This window comes from Chelonoidis abingdonii, chromosome 19 (genome assembly GCF_003597395.2).
Source record: "Chelonoidis abingdonii isolate Lonesome George chromosome 19, CheloAbing_2.0, whole genome shotgun sequence".
Classification (NCBI taxonomy): Eukaryota; Metazoa; Chordata; order Testudines; family Testudinidae; genus Chelonoidis; species Chelonoidis abingdonii.
The window spans coordinates 4,987,675-5,001,330 of record NC_133787.1 but is presented as its reverse complement, the minus strand read 5'-3'; the positions used below and the strand labels follow the sequence as shown (position 1 = coordinate 5,001,330).

Genomic DNA, 13,656 nt, shown 5'->3' with positions numbered 1-13,656 from the left:
GAACCCAGGTTGGGGAGTTGGAGGCCAGGTAACACCTCGACTGGGAAACTGGACAAAGGGTGTGGGAGGAGCCGGGGGGCAGCTGAGAGAGAGGCTGGAGGGAGTTTCAGTTTGGAGCTGGCTGGACAATGGAGAGGGGCGCCCCGACAGGGCTTGGGCTTTCCAATGGGGCTGTGGCCTCCCTGGGGCCCCCAGATGGACCTAACTAAAGGGGGTCCTGTTGTCTGTACCGGCAAAACCTGTTTTGGGCTGGCTGGGAAGAGGCAGGGAACCCAAGTCTGGGGTCTAAGATCCTTGCTCCCCAGAGGGACCTGGCTGAGGGGTCCTGGTTGTACCTACAAGCCCTGCTTGGGACTGTGTTCCTGTTGTCTAATAAACCTTCTGTTTTACTGGCTGGCTGAGAGTGACCGTGAATCGCAGGAAGCGGTGGGTGCAGGGCCCTGACTCCCCCACACTCTGTGACACCAGGTGCGAGTACTACTGAGACAAGCCTTCTTTTCCATTAGACCCAACAGATCACACCAAAGGAGTTTGTTGCTGATGTCTTGAACACAAATCCTTTTAATGATGACAGACATGTTCGTGAAAAGCTACTTCGATGGGTGAAAGTAAGTACAGAGCATTCAAGAGCCTTGTGTTATTACAGAAGACAGACTCTGCTGAACAAATTAGTTTGTGGTTCCTCAGCTTTCCTTGTGGGATGATTGAACTAGGAGCTCATTTGCAGCATATACTGGTAAAAGTTGTACCGATGTTAATATTATTAGTTTCAAATCATACCAATCTTTCAGATTGCTTCAGTTAAAGCAGACGCCATTCAGGGAATCATTTTCTCCATCTGTAAAATGGGCATAATGATACTTGCCTTCTCTAGCGCTCTTTAGACATCAGTTGTGTTGTCTATTTGGTTGTCATGGGTTTTGTTCCTGTGGCAACTGAGTTAGATTATTAGGGGATAGCCCAGCTAGCTTGAGCTGGTCAGGTGAGCTCTGTGTCTGTAAATAGATGGTCGCTTTGTTAGCTGGCTGCTCTCTGGCCTCAAGTGATTTCTTCCTAAACCGGCTGCCCCCAAGGATATAACAAGTTGCAGTATTGAGGAGCAGTTCAGGAAAGAGGTGGACAAATTGGAGAAAGTCCAGAGAGTTTAGTCTAGAGAAGAGAGGACAGAGAGGGGACATGATAACAGTTTTCAAGTACATAAAAGGTTGTTGGGGAGAAGAATTGTTCTTCTTAACCTCTGAGGATAGAACAGAAAGCAATGGGCTTAAATTGCAGAAAGGGCGGTTTAGGTTGGCCACTATGAAATACTGCCAACTGTCAGGGTGGTTAAGCACTGGAATAAATTGTCTAGGGAGGTTGTGAAATCTCCATCATTGGAGATTTTTAAGAGCAGATCAGACAAACACCTGTCAGGGATGGTCTAGCTAATTAGTCCTGCCCGGAGTGCAGGGGACTGGACTAGATGACCTTGCAAGGTCTCCTCCAGGCCTATAATTCTGTGACGCTGTTAAGCGCTCTGCTGTTTCACTGCTCTGTATTATGGCTGATGAGTAACTGTTTGATTATTCCTTTCAGTTTACGCTGCCATTTGCATGGAAGTACAGCCACTGCATTGATTTGCTGCTGAAGAAAGGGTATTCCAAATCCATAGCATATTTTGGCTTGGGAAAATAAGTTACAGGAGCTTTAATAAAGTTTGCCCTAAACATTTCTCACTGTGAAATGTCTGACAGCTCAGCTGGTAAATCATACATTACCTGCGTGGAAGGTTATACAGGTCCCAACTAAAAAGCCTTTCTAAGGTGAATTAAGGATGAGAGAACTAGTAACAAGCATTAGAAAAACCTTACACAAAACTTTTAGTTCACGCAAACCAACCAACTAACCCCCAAAAGAAGCAGGAAGTTCAGAATTAGGTTAAATTTATCAGAAACAAAACCAGTTGAAAAAGACACGTGCAAGTTCAGGCCTCTGAACGCCTGTGACTGTCCCAGGAGACGCCAGCCTCTCAGCTCTCCTTGTGTAGGTGGAACAGAACAGCTGTGATCACAGCCTGTTGGTGTCTCTCTCACCTCCCTTTCCCCCAGCCCCCATGCTGACACTGCTGCTTGGCACCACTCTCACCTTGACCACAACGCATGGTAACGATGGCAGATACTGTCACAAATGCGCTCTAATGTAATGACCTGGTTTGTGTGTGTGAATATCCGACCTCTGGCTACACGAGTGATTGCCAGGCACGTGGCGTGGCAGAGGAGCCCTGGGGGCTCTAGGGAACAGATGAGGCCAATAAACAACTTGAGATGCCGCCACTGAACAGATCTGTGACCTGACTCCAGTTGGGCAAACTAGTGTGTGAAGAATTTTCTAACCACGCACCAGCTTGTTTGCTTAACGTCAGGCTTTGGGGAGAAACGCCATCACCAGAGAACAATCTTTGCTAGGAGCAGGACAGGCTGTCTCTAAACGCAGGCAGAGGGTTTTCCCCCAGCAGTCATTTGATACCCTGTTTTTAGCTCTTTGGAGCAGCCTTCCCAGTCTGACACTATGTAAAAATAAGAACTTTGAAAATGCACATTCAAGCGACGCTGGTCCTGTGCATTAGAGCACAACTAGCTTAGCCAGGTAAACCCACTTCACCCCCCGTCCTGCTATGGGTGGAAAATTTTACTTTCGGCTCAGACCTGCCGTAACTTTTTGGCCAGTATTCCTTTGTTCACAGCGTTTATGGGAGCACACATCGGGCTCAGTTGCAGCCGTATAGCAAGGGACAGTGCCTGCTGCTGGCTAATGTGCATGTGGGAATTTGCTAATTTTTTTAATGACATAATGTGTGCCTCATTTTCCCCTCTATGTTGCATTATTACCCATTGAGGGGGAAAGGGTTGTTTGTTCTCCGGGCAGACTGGGAAATGTAGGTACGTATGTCGCCTACTTACTGTGCCTGAACGAGTTTTTTAAAAAGGGTGACCCTCCCTCCCCCCATCAATGAAAAAGCCAAGAAGCCAGTGGAAAATCCACTCACTGGGCTATGACACCTAGCGATTAGTGCCCCAAAGGGAGGAGGATTTCCCCCAGCTCTCACCAGGAAAGCTGGGCACAGACCCCAGCTTGAGAGAAAGGCCCGGGTATGTGTGGTGGAGGGGGTTGGGGGCTCACCCCTGGAAATGTCCTATGGAGGTGAGACAGAGCGAGCCTGAACAGCTTGGCGGTAGCAGAATGGACCATGCTTTAACCTTCATTTTTCAATGCTAACCTGAAGCCTTCTTATGCTGTGTTCCAGTTTAAACCAGACTGTTTGGCCAACACTGTTTGAATGTCACTGCAAATACTTGCTGAGGTGCATGAGTCCCTGAAGAGCGCACAAGTCTTTCTCAGCTGGACAGAGCTTCTGGCACAGAGAAGGAAAACTGACGCCCCCGAGGTTCAGTCTCAGGAGGCGGTGAGGCCATGTGGCCTACCCCGAAGGAAGAGTGAGACCCTCTTGGACTGTTCCAAATCTAGGGGGTGGAGGGGATGTAGCACCGATCCCGTGGCTGCGTGACAACATGCATTCCACATTCCAGCTTCCCGTCTCTCGTCTCCAACATGAATATGCAACACAAATCAACCTCATACAAAGAAAATAACCTTTATTAGGTCATGAAATCAAATCCTGGCAAACCAGGTGGCAGCTGAACATTTCTAAAGATTCTTCCAGCAATGCAGAAACCTCTTTAACAGGAATTTCAGAAATTGGTCACAATGGTACTTCCATGTCCCCCTTGGTTTAATGTCTTTCCCTCGTTAGTGGTATTCGCTAGCACTGGTTGACGCACAAAGCTTAGAATTAGCTAGAGATTTTTACACAATAGGTTTTAAAACCTTGCCTGGCCAATTGTTTATCACGCATTATTGTATAAAAAATGTCAATCATCTTCCATTTTGCCATCTAAGAAGGAATAAGACTGAAAAAGTCAGCTTATTAAAAGAACATCGAAGAAGTGTCACATGTACATTACATGGCTTTCCAAAGGCAAAGGAACAGGGCTAATATGCAAAGGCTAAATGGGAGACGATGAGGTTTAGCATTCATGAGCCTGGGAAGCAGTGAACTGTCAATGGACCAAAACCAACAGCTCTGTGGAGAAACCAGTTACATGGTTGCTGCTCCCTACTATCCTTAAGGCCAAGTGTGATGTGTGTATGTGTTGCGAAAGCCGAGGGATAAAGGTTTGCAGCAAGTGAAGAAGCCGTAAGTAAACATGCTCTCCGTCAGCAGGTTTCCATTTCCCCATCGACATGTGAAATGAAAGTCTTGCAAGCCAAACAAGCCCAAACTTTCCTGACCGCGCCTGCCAAGGAGCTCAAACATTACGACTGTCCCAAGGGGCGCATCACATACAGGCAAAGGTTGGGTCTCTACTGGAATTACACTAAATTGAAGCTGGGGCCTTTACTGTTTCAGTGGCATAATAATCTGGGCTCCGCACACTTGACGGCTGCTGTGCTCAGACATGGGCTCTGGCCAGTGCTGCTTTGATTAACGTCACCACATTCTAGGGCTGGGTATCTGAATGGGACTAGAACACACAACGCCTGGCAGACTAGGCCATCACATTCCATGTCCACCCATCTACCCTGGGCACGTCCCCTTTCCTTCTGCAACAGCCTCTCCACCCTGCTGACTTTGCCACTTACGCCTCACGCTGTTAGATGCTGGGCTGATTTTAGCAGCAGGCCCAGGCTGCTGCCCATGTGGTCTGCCACCAAGACAGCAGCTAAGCGGGGACAGGACAGCATGTTCTCTACACCCAGACGTGCTGCAGAGCCAGGAGAGCATACTGGGTTGTCCTGCTGTAGCCTGCAGGACTGCTCCCACTGCTGTCGCCTTTGACCTGCATCTCTGCTGTGCTGGGGGCTTCCCACTCAGGCCCTGGGCACACGCCTCTGATGCCCACTGGGATGTCGATATTCCCAGCAGCCACACAGGGAGGTGGCAGACACTGACAGCTGATAGTGGTACTAAGACAGGGAGCAGCTCAGCACTGCAAGCACCTGAAGTAACAATGAACCTGGTTTTAGTAAAACGAAAGGGTTACACCAGGGAAATAAATTATCGCTGCTCTCGGATAAGCTAAGCCTGAGGGGAGGCCGTCGCTCTCGCACGGCAGCGCAGCAGGCAGCTCAAACGGAAAACGACACTACTTTTATTAAATACCTCGTTTCCTCCTCAAGCCCTTCCATAAACGCTATAAACTGTGCAGCACGAAGAACAGAATGAGTAACAAAATCTGTACAGTCCAGAGTTTCCAAAACACTCTCGCTTTGCAAATTGCTATGTTACTTGTTAACACATTTATAAAGGACTAACTGCCCCTCCAACGCACCAGCGATGGTGTCAAGTTAACGGGGCTAATTGGGGCGCTCCCCAGCCAAGCGCCAGTTCTTGGTTTGAGGAGCCTGTGGTTGTGCTTGACCATCTCCAGGAAGGCCGGCAGTCTCCTTGTGCTGGTCAGAGACGTGGACTCTTCCGTGGGTTCAGTGGAAGCAGCGATCAGACCTGGAACACAGTCCCAGGCAATGGTCAGGCTTGCTGCACTCCACCCGGGGAAGGACAGGGGCCATGTTTGTGTCGGCTGCTCTCAGAGACACCTCTGCTCAGGAGTGAGTCGTGAAGTCCCCTTCAGCCGCTCTCCCCAGGCCATGTGAGTCCGCGTCAATGGAGCTCTCCTGGAGTCCCGTGTGTGGCTGCCCTCCCAACCCTGCCTCTGCAGGACAGCTGCAGTCCCCCAGCGACAGTGCAGAGCTGAGCGGGAGCCTCAGGGCAGACAGGCAGAACCAGGCCATGGCTCAGGTGATGTTCTAGCAGGGGCTGGCCTTCCTAACGAACTCTGCTAACGAGGCCCTGTCTCCTCAGGGACAGACACGGAGACTGAGCTAGCAGCAGCCTTGGGGGAACATGGCTGACGCCCAGCACCAAGGCAGAGGGGCTGGTGTGCAGCAGGCTGTTGGCAAATGGGAGACAGGGTAGTGGCTAGATGGCTGGGTCAAAGCCAGCCTAAGGATCCTCACTGGGCCAGCGGCACCGAGCCCGGACCCAAGCTAGCGTCCCGTGTCCTCGGTAAGGACTCCATTACACATCACCTCAGCTGCTGGGAGCCAGACCCTGCAACGTGTCTCTAAGCAGCTGGGCCCCAATCTCTGGGGTTAGCCAGCACACCGCATGCCATGGGATCCAGGGCTGAGATTCTCCTGGCGCACGGCACGGCTGCCAAACCCAGCCAGCACTGAGCCCCCCCGGCGGCTACTTACAGCTCTGCGTCTTCAGGCAGAACCCTTGTGCAGAGGGGCTCACACGACTGTCGAGGGGCTCACGGTGCCCGGGCCTGCTGTCTGCAGAGGAGAAGAGCCAGCGTTAGGGGACACCGGCCCACTAGGCTGGGAAGAGTAAAGGGCTGGCAAGTTAGAGGGATGCCAAGAAGACACGGTAACAGAACATTCAAACGCATGAGTGTCCCACCCAGGGATCCTTCATCCTGGCCCCCACAAAGCACACCCAGCCCTTCCCTGGGAAAGGAGTCATGGGACACCTCTGAAGCACCACTACTCTGCATAGCAGTAGCTGAAAGGTGCTTGCTGATGCCCAGGCATGGCCGACTACCCTCTGCAAATGGCACAGACATGCTGCCAGGGCTGGCACAGCAGTTCCCTCCTCAGGGCGGCGTCCAGTTGTCAGGATCCCACAGTGCTGGGGGGTCAAGCCTGGAGGCAACATGCGCTGTGTCACCCAGCTGGGCGGGAGGAAATCTCATGTCCATGCCCTGGGTCACGCAGGCGCAGCACCTTTCGCTGTGCCTGTGCCGCGGTGGTTTGTCTGGAACGGCAGGCAGGGCACGTGGGGGCTGCAGCTGCTTTAACTCACCGCAGACCTGTACTGGCTTTTAGCGAATTTGGGGTTCTCGTCCAGCGGGGAGGCGAGCGTGGAGCTGTGCTGAGAGCCCAGTGGTGGGTACACCGGCGAGCCCACGTCATCACAGAAGCTTTCCTGGGGGACGCCGGAGACACAGCCGCTGTCGGAGCCACTGGAGCCGCTGCCCGACATGCACTGGGAGGACTCGGAGCTCTCCGTCGCTGGAAGGAGAGAGGGCAGGAACCACCCGTAAGGGACCAGGAGAAGCCACCCGAGCTAATCCCAGGCTACACACACCAGGTTCTGTGGCGCACCTGTCTGTGCAGCCCATGGCCACACCACCTCAGGGCAGGCTGCCCGCAGGCCTGGCTAACGCTCACGGCCAAGGGGGCTGTAGGACACAGCACTGGGGATTTAGCGGGGGTAGGGGGTGGGTTTCAGCATGAGCCGAGCAGGGAGGGGGCCTTTGGAAGGCACGAGGGAGGGAGCCGTGGGCCCTTGGGTGATTAAAAGCCCCATGGCACATGCTGTAGCAGTTGTGCTAGACATGGCGTCCTGGCCTTCTCCCTCCGTACATCTCCCCGGCCATGTCAACCGGAGACAAACCACCTTGCCCTAGACTCTGCCCCACATCGCTGTGTGCTGCTAATGAGTTATCCAGAGTGGCTGCCTTCTAGCCGGGGGCAAGTGGTCCCAGTCTATCCGTGCGAAAAGCACTCTGGGCTGAACGGTGCTTGGCAGGGGGGCCTTGGGCGTGGCAGGGGGGTCTAGTGACAGGACAACAGTGGGGGACTAGAGCCCTGGGTTCAGTTCCTGATCTGGGGGAGCCTGAGCAAGCCATGTGGTCTCTCCCAGGCTAACGGCCCCGCTCTGCCTTGCCGGGCTGTGAGGAGAAATGTGTGTGAGGGGATGGTGATGAAGGCCAGGTAATATGGATCCACTTCTTCCCTAGCGGAGCAGCACTGGCCCCAGTGCAGACCCCAGGCCTGTCTGAGAGCTCCCGCTTGTCCCCCACCAGTGACAAAGGTGACCTGCTTTAGAGCCGCTGGTTCAGATGATGACCCTGTGAACATGCCGGAGGAGGCTGCAGGTTCCTCCTGCGGGTATCTCCACTGAGCTGGGCGCACAAGCACAAGGGCTGCCGTGCCAAGGGCTCCCCACTACCTGATGGCAGAAGGGAGGAGTGTCCCGCTGCCCCCTGCCCATGGGCAGCAGATAGCTCCACCCACTGGCGTGTGGCACAGGCGAGCTCTGCAGACGTGACGTGGAGCTCTAAGGGGTGGGGGGGTGGTCTCCCCACCAGCTCCTGCAGGAAGGGAGAGTCAGGGATGCTGCAGAGAAAAGGGTTCACCATGGACTGAGAGCACGGGAGAGCTCAAGACCCTGCCTAAAGCCAGCAGAGCTGCGCTTGAGGTCTGGGAAAACAGCCACCATGAAACACCAACAGTCTCACGTCAAATGCACACGGGGAGGGGGGATGGCAGAGGGGTTGGGGGCACTGGCTGTGAAGTGGGGCCCATCCTAGCCCCCCAGCAAACGGGGGCAGAGGGAGACAGGCCCATGGGAGATCACGGAAGCAGGACCCTGGGCTGCATGCGCTCTGCCCTGCCCAGAGTCCTGGCCCGATGGTGAGGGAGCTGGGTGAGGAACGGGCCGCGTCAGGGGTCTGCGCTGTGGCTGTCCAGGTAGCAGAGGGGCTCCCTGCGCGCCCAGCAGCGGGCCGCTCAGACGTACTCAGCGAAGGCTGGCTGCTGGTCTCGTGCTCCTGCTCATCTTCCTCGATGCAGGCGCCGGCGTGGAAGGGGTGGCCAGGGGCCAGCAAGCCCGGCAGCAGGGTCTGCTCCAGGTACATGTGCAGGTTGAGGGGCCCGAGCAGGGAAGAGGAGGACGGGCTGTAGGAGGAAGAGGTGCTGCCAGTGGAGATCGGCATCTGGGTTCTCTTGTAGGGGTTGGAGTGGTCAAATAGAGACACCGCGATGGAGGCCCTCGTCCGAGCTCCTGCCACAAAACAAAGCCACGAGCGTCAGCCCTGCGCGCTGGCTCTGGGCGGAGGGGCAGCAGGGCTGGCACCTACCTCTGCCCTTCATGATGTAATCGATGGCGCGGTCATTGATAGCTGCCTCGCTGGGTGTGATGTCGAGAAATGGCTTGTTCCCTACCCCCATGGACACCATCTCCTGCCTGCGGATTTCTGAGGAGACAGCAGCGGAGCATAGAGCAAACTGCAGGCTCTCCCCCTTCTCCAGCACAGAGGAGAGTGCACTGACCCCCTGGGCCCCAAGCCCACAGCAACCCCGCAGACTGCTGGATCTCTGCTAGCGAGGCACCGGCCGGGCCTGGCTCCTCTGCCACTCACCACTCGCGGGACACTCTTGAGAGAGCTGGCAAACAAGCGAGTGAGCCCCACCAGGACCGGGAGCTCTGGCCAGGGCCAAGTGTGGGGTCAGGCTCTGGATGGAGGGTCTTCAGCTGCATGCCTGGGGAGATGGGTGCTGCCCTGCAAGCCCCAGCATAGGGAGCCTGCGCGGCCTCCTGGAAGGGATATTGCCCTAGGACTCAGGAGACGCGAGTTCTCATGTTGGGAATTTATTGTAATAGTCTTATGTGTGCCTCAGTTTCCTGCATGCTTTGCATTGCTACCAGTGAGGGGGAAGGGATTATGGCTGCTCTTAGGGCAGGATAAGGACAACACTAGGAAATTAGGTCGGTACAACCACATCCCTCGGGTGTGAAAGATCCTCCTCAGCTGGACCTGCTGGACTGAGTTTCTGGTGTGAAGCCCAGCTCAGGGTTGGATAGTGCAGACGCGGATCCTGCTCTGATGGAAGAGTGGGACCTGAGGGGTGTGTGTGTGTGTGGCACACAGAGGAGGCTCCTCCAGGAGATTGCCTAGAAGCTGGGGTGTAGCACAGACCTGGGGAGTGGTCACACCTGGCTCGGCCACCGATTTGCTGAGTGACCCCTGGCAAGTCTCTGTCTCAGCCTGGGCAGCAGAGGGAGTGGGACACAGCCGTGTGGTACAGTCGACCGAGGGAAAGAGCATGAGAGTGTCGTCGTTCCCCACCACACATGGCAAAGCAGCTTCCCAAAGTTCCCAGGTTCCCCGGGTCAGTGTGGAGAGCAGGGACCCAGGGAGACCCCAAGGGATGGAGGTCCCATGGGGAGGGGCTGCACCTTTGTTGCGGGTGGCCTGCTGCCACAGGATCTTGGCAATGTCCTTGGTCCAGACTTGCTTGGTCTCCGCTGTGCTGGCCTGGAGCACGTACGTATCACTAGACTTCCGCCGTCGGAACCAGATCTCAAAGCGCAGGCCGCTGTCCCCGGTGTTCTCCGTCAGGCCGATGTCTGCCGTCTGGGGAGAGGGAACACGCAATGTCTGGGAGGCACGGGGAGAGGGGCTATGGGGGCACTGGGAAGGTGGGGCCACGGATCTGTCCTGGATCGCGCCCCTAGCCCATGCTGCGGAACACGTCCCGCCCCCTGGCCTGCATGACCCTCATGGTGAAGGCTGCTGAGGCCCAGCCCCTCTCGCCTGCAGTGCAGCAGCAGAGTCATGGCACTGTCGGAGCCCCCCTTGGCCTCCCGTCCCAACGCTGGGGCAGCCCTCTCCAGCAGCACAGCAGTGCCATGCCAGCTCTGGCCCAGCAGGGAACACAGGGCCATACGCATATCGTCTCCCTCTGGAGCCTGTCTGCTACACCGTGAGCTGCCTGGGTAGGGCCCATCGCTCTGCCCTGCGTCTGTACAGTGCCTGGCACTGGGGGGTCCTGGCCCAGGTCTGGGCTCCGAGGGGTTCCCGCAATACAGGTGACAGGCAGTAGTAAGAGTGTGCCCAAGAACGCCCCCCAGAGGCGCTGCTGTGTGGAGCACACCTCAGAGGCAGCCTGACCTTGAACGAGCGCTTGTAGATGTACACGTCGAAGCCGCCCTCGATCCTCTTGGGCTTGCTGAAGAGAATCAGGTCCTCAAACAGGAAGACGTGTCTCTGGCACTTCTTGCGGCCCAGCCAGATGGTGAACTCGTCCTGCCGCATCAGCTGCCCCTGCTCCTTGAGGTTCACCTGGCCACAGGGAACGCCAGCCCAGTAAAGCAGAGCCCGCAGCTGAACCAGCTGGGACTGATGCCCAGCACACAGCACTGCCTTGACTGCAGCAGACAAGCAGCTGCAGAGGGCAGGGCTGTGTGTGGAGAGCAGGGACCTGATGCTTGAGGCAGCCTGGTCCCCGTGTCCCCGGCTGCTGGTGAGACACTGCAGCCAGATATGGCAGAGGAAGGGAATTTGCAGAGGGAAAGATGGGGAGACTGAAAGAGGAACCTTCCTTGCTTCACCCAGGAACCAGGGATCCCAAGAGAGATCCAGTCACGAGGGGCAACATGCATCCCACAGAGCACCGCTTGAGCCCTCTAACTAGGATTTAAGTGGGGTATAAGCAGTACCAAGGCCTGGCTGGCCTTCTGCTTGGGTGACTGTTCCCCTGCACAAGTCCAGGCTGCCAGCCACTTGCATGGCAAGTCTGGAAGTACCCACCAGGGCCCGTTCTCTCCCTTATCGAGGGGGAATGTGTGAAGAAGTGGGAATATTCTGCAGTATCTGTATGACTTCGAGGGCAAGCCTCAGTTTCCCTCTGCATGTTGCACTGCTACCCAGAGGGTGTAAAAGAGTTAACGGTGCTCCTGGAACAGCACAGGAGGTGTGAGTATCACCTCCCTGTCTGGGAGGGAATGAAGAGAGTCAGTAAGGAACTGGCTCAAACCAACCCAAATCAACCCAGGGTCCAGTGAGACAAAGAGACGGCCCAAGGTCTGAATGATCAACACCTAATAGCAGGAAACCCCAGCAGGTGGGACTGGGAACTGAGCTGGAGAACAGGGTGTCAGGTGACTGGAAGAAGGGGGTTTTTTGGGGGGGACTCAGGAGTGTGAACTTGGGAAGACAAACAGGTGATGGGAGAGAGCCAGAGATGAGTCCACCGCAGCTTGACTGGCCCATCGTGGCACTGGCTTAGCCAGGGTGGACTATGGCTTAACTCCTGCCTATCTGAGCTAACCCCAGTGCGTTCAGATTCTGTAGCCATGTGACCAATTGATGGTACCGTGGTTTGGAGAGGCTGCCTGTGTCGCTGTGAATAGTCACTGACAGCACTGCGCCCTGATGGGGGACAGCACAGATCTCCCGCAGGAGTCTGGCTGGGCTGGATTCGGTGCAGGGAGCCATGAAGAGAGACGGGGTCACTGGTGCCGACAGCCCAATCTCTCAGTCTGCCCCGGTGGAACGGTGTGGGGCCTTGGGGCCCAGCCCACTACAGGGGCACTCCCAGCAGACTGGGGCACAGACGCTGGGACTCTGTGACAGATTGTTACTAGCAGGGCCGGCTCCAGGCACCAGCGGAGGAAGCACGTGCCTGGGACGGCACATGCTAAGGGGTGGCACATGCTAAGGGGCGGCTTTCCCTCTTCCCTCTAGCCTTGGGGCAACACAGTCCAGGCAAGTTTTTTTTGCTTCGGCAGTTCGGGTTGGTAGAGCCAGGCCTGGTTAGTAGGTCACTGGAGAGAGGGGTGGAGCCCAGCAAACCCTGTGAATGGTAATGTGACGCCTGCTGGCCAGAACCTCCCCCATGGCACCACAAGCCTTGTCCATCTCTGCCCCCAGCACTCCTGCGAGGAAGAGCGGCTGAGCTCAGACCCAAGCTCTGGGAGGTGGTTCTGTGTGTGGTAGTCGGCACCTGTCCCCACCCACAGACAGCTCGGCCTGGGCTCTGCTCCGCTGGCCAGCGAGCAGGGACGGCATCACAGCGACTAAACAGGGCAAAACCCCTTGCACTCAGCCAGGACTTGATGACACAGCTCAGGCCTGGTCTACGCTACAAAATGAGGTCAGCGTCTGCCCTGAGCGACGCAGTTAAGCCACCCTAAGGCCCCATGTGAACAGTGCGAGGCTGACAGGAGAACTCTTCCATGGTCTTTGCTGCCGCCCCTGGGGAGGGGGAATGCCTGTGCCAACGGGAGAGTCCCACTTCGCAGCAACCCTCAACTCCTGGAGTCCTTGACTGCAGCATAAGGGGCTCAGCACCTCCTCCCAAGGCCGTGTCCTCTGCAAGGCCCAGGTGGGCTTTGGGATCCTGTTCCCCATATGGTGCTACGGGGCAAGTCCCAGCGTCTGCCGGGGGCTGGGTGTGCATGTGGAGGAAAGAATGAACCCCCGTCTAGGGAGAGGGCCCCGCACGTACATCACAATCTCGGATGGCGTCCATGGCTAGCAGGTCGTTGCCGTGCCGAAGCTGGAACTTCACCATCTCCTCTGCTGCTCGCAGATAGCCCAGCTCCTGCTCCTGGGCCTCGCCACACTCCTTGATCAGGTCCTTCAGCAGCAGGGCGTATTTACTCATGCGCTGGATGGGTTTCAGCAGGTAGGAGGCGAGATCCATTTTATCCCCCAGTTGCACCTGCTTGAACTGAGACCCCCCGGAGAAAGCTGATTAGCAGAGCGGTGTGTGAGCAGCTGCTATTCCTGGGGAGCGGCAAGGCCTTCGCTGCCCAAGCCCTGGGGCTAGGACTAACGGCTCGCTGAGTTTGCCAAATGTTCTCCACCGGAGCCTCCGGCTCACTAGGGTTCTGTAAGCTACGGGAAGGAACGGAGCCAGGACGTGCAGAGGAATTAATAAGGAGGATGCAGCAGGGTCGGTGCAAGGATACTGTGCACCCTAGGCAAAACTTCCACCTTGTGCCCCCCTCTACCCCTTGCATATCTGTTCCTTGAGGGGCAA

The 13,656-nt window shown here is 56.0% G+C and overlaps 2 protein-coding genes across 2 annotated transcripts in view; one reads left to right on the top strand and one right to left on the bottom strand.

Annotated features, from left to right (window-relative positions):
- The window catches only part of KCTD19 (potassium channel tetramerization domain containing 19), a 55,874-nt gene extending 54,198 nt beyond the window's left edge, over nt 1-1,676 (top strand). The window contains exons 16-17 of the mRNA XM_032788454.2: nt 507-608; nt 1,576-1,676. Of these exons, the coding sequence (XP_032644345.1) occupies nt 507-608; nt 1,576-1,674 (201 nt within the window). The 3' untranslated portion in view covers nt 1,675-1,676. The remainder of the gene's footprint in view (nt 1-506; nt 609-1,575) is intronic.
- A 1,939-nt stretch (nt 1,677-3,615) lies between these two features.
- Nucleotides 3,616-13,656, bottom strand: part of PLEKHG4 (pleckstrin homology and RhoGEF domain containing G4) — a 161,023-nt gene continuing 150,982 nt past the window's right edge. Inside the window, exons 17-24 of the mRNA XM_032788459.2 lie at nt 13,120-13,344; nt 10,782-10,952; nt 10,067-10,244; nt 8,967-9,083; nt 8,627-8,890; nt 6,905-7,113; nt 6,295-6,375; nt 3,616-5,542 (exon numbers count right to left, since the gene is read on the bottom strand). Coding sequence (XP_032644350.2) covers nt 6,334-6,375; nt 6,905-7,113; nt 8,627-8,890; nt 8,967-9,083; nt 10,067-10,244; nt 10,782-10,952; nt 13,120-13,344 — 1,206 coding nt within the window. The 3' untranslated portion in view covers nt 3,616-5,542; nt 6,295-6,333. The remainder of the gene's footprint in view (nt 5,543-6,294; nt 6,376-6,904; nt 7,114-8,626; nt 8,891-8,966; nt 9,084-10,066; nt 10,245-10,781; nt 10,953-13,119; nt 13,345-13,656) is intronic.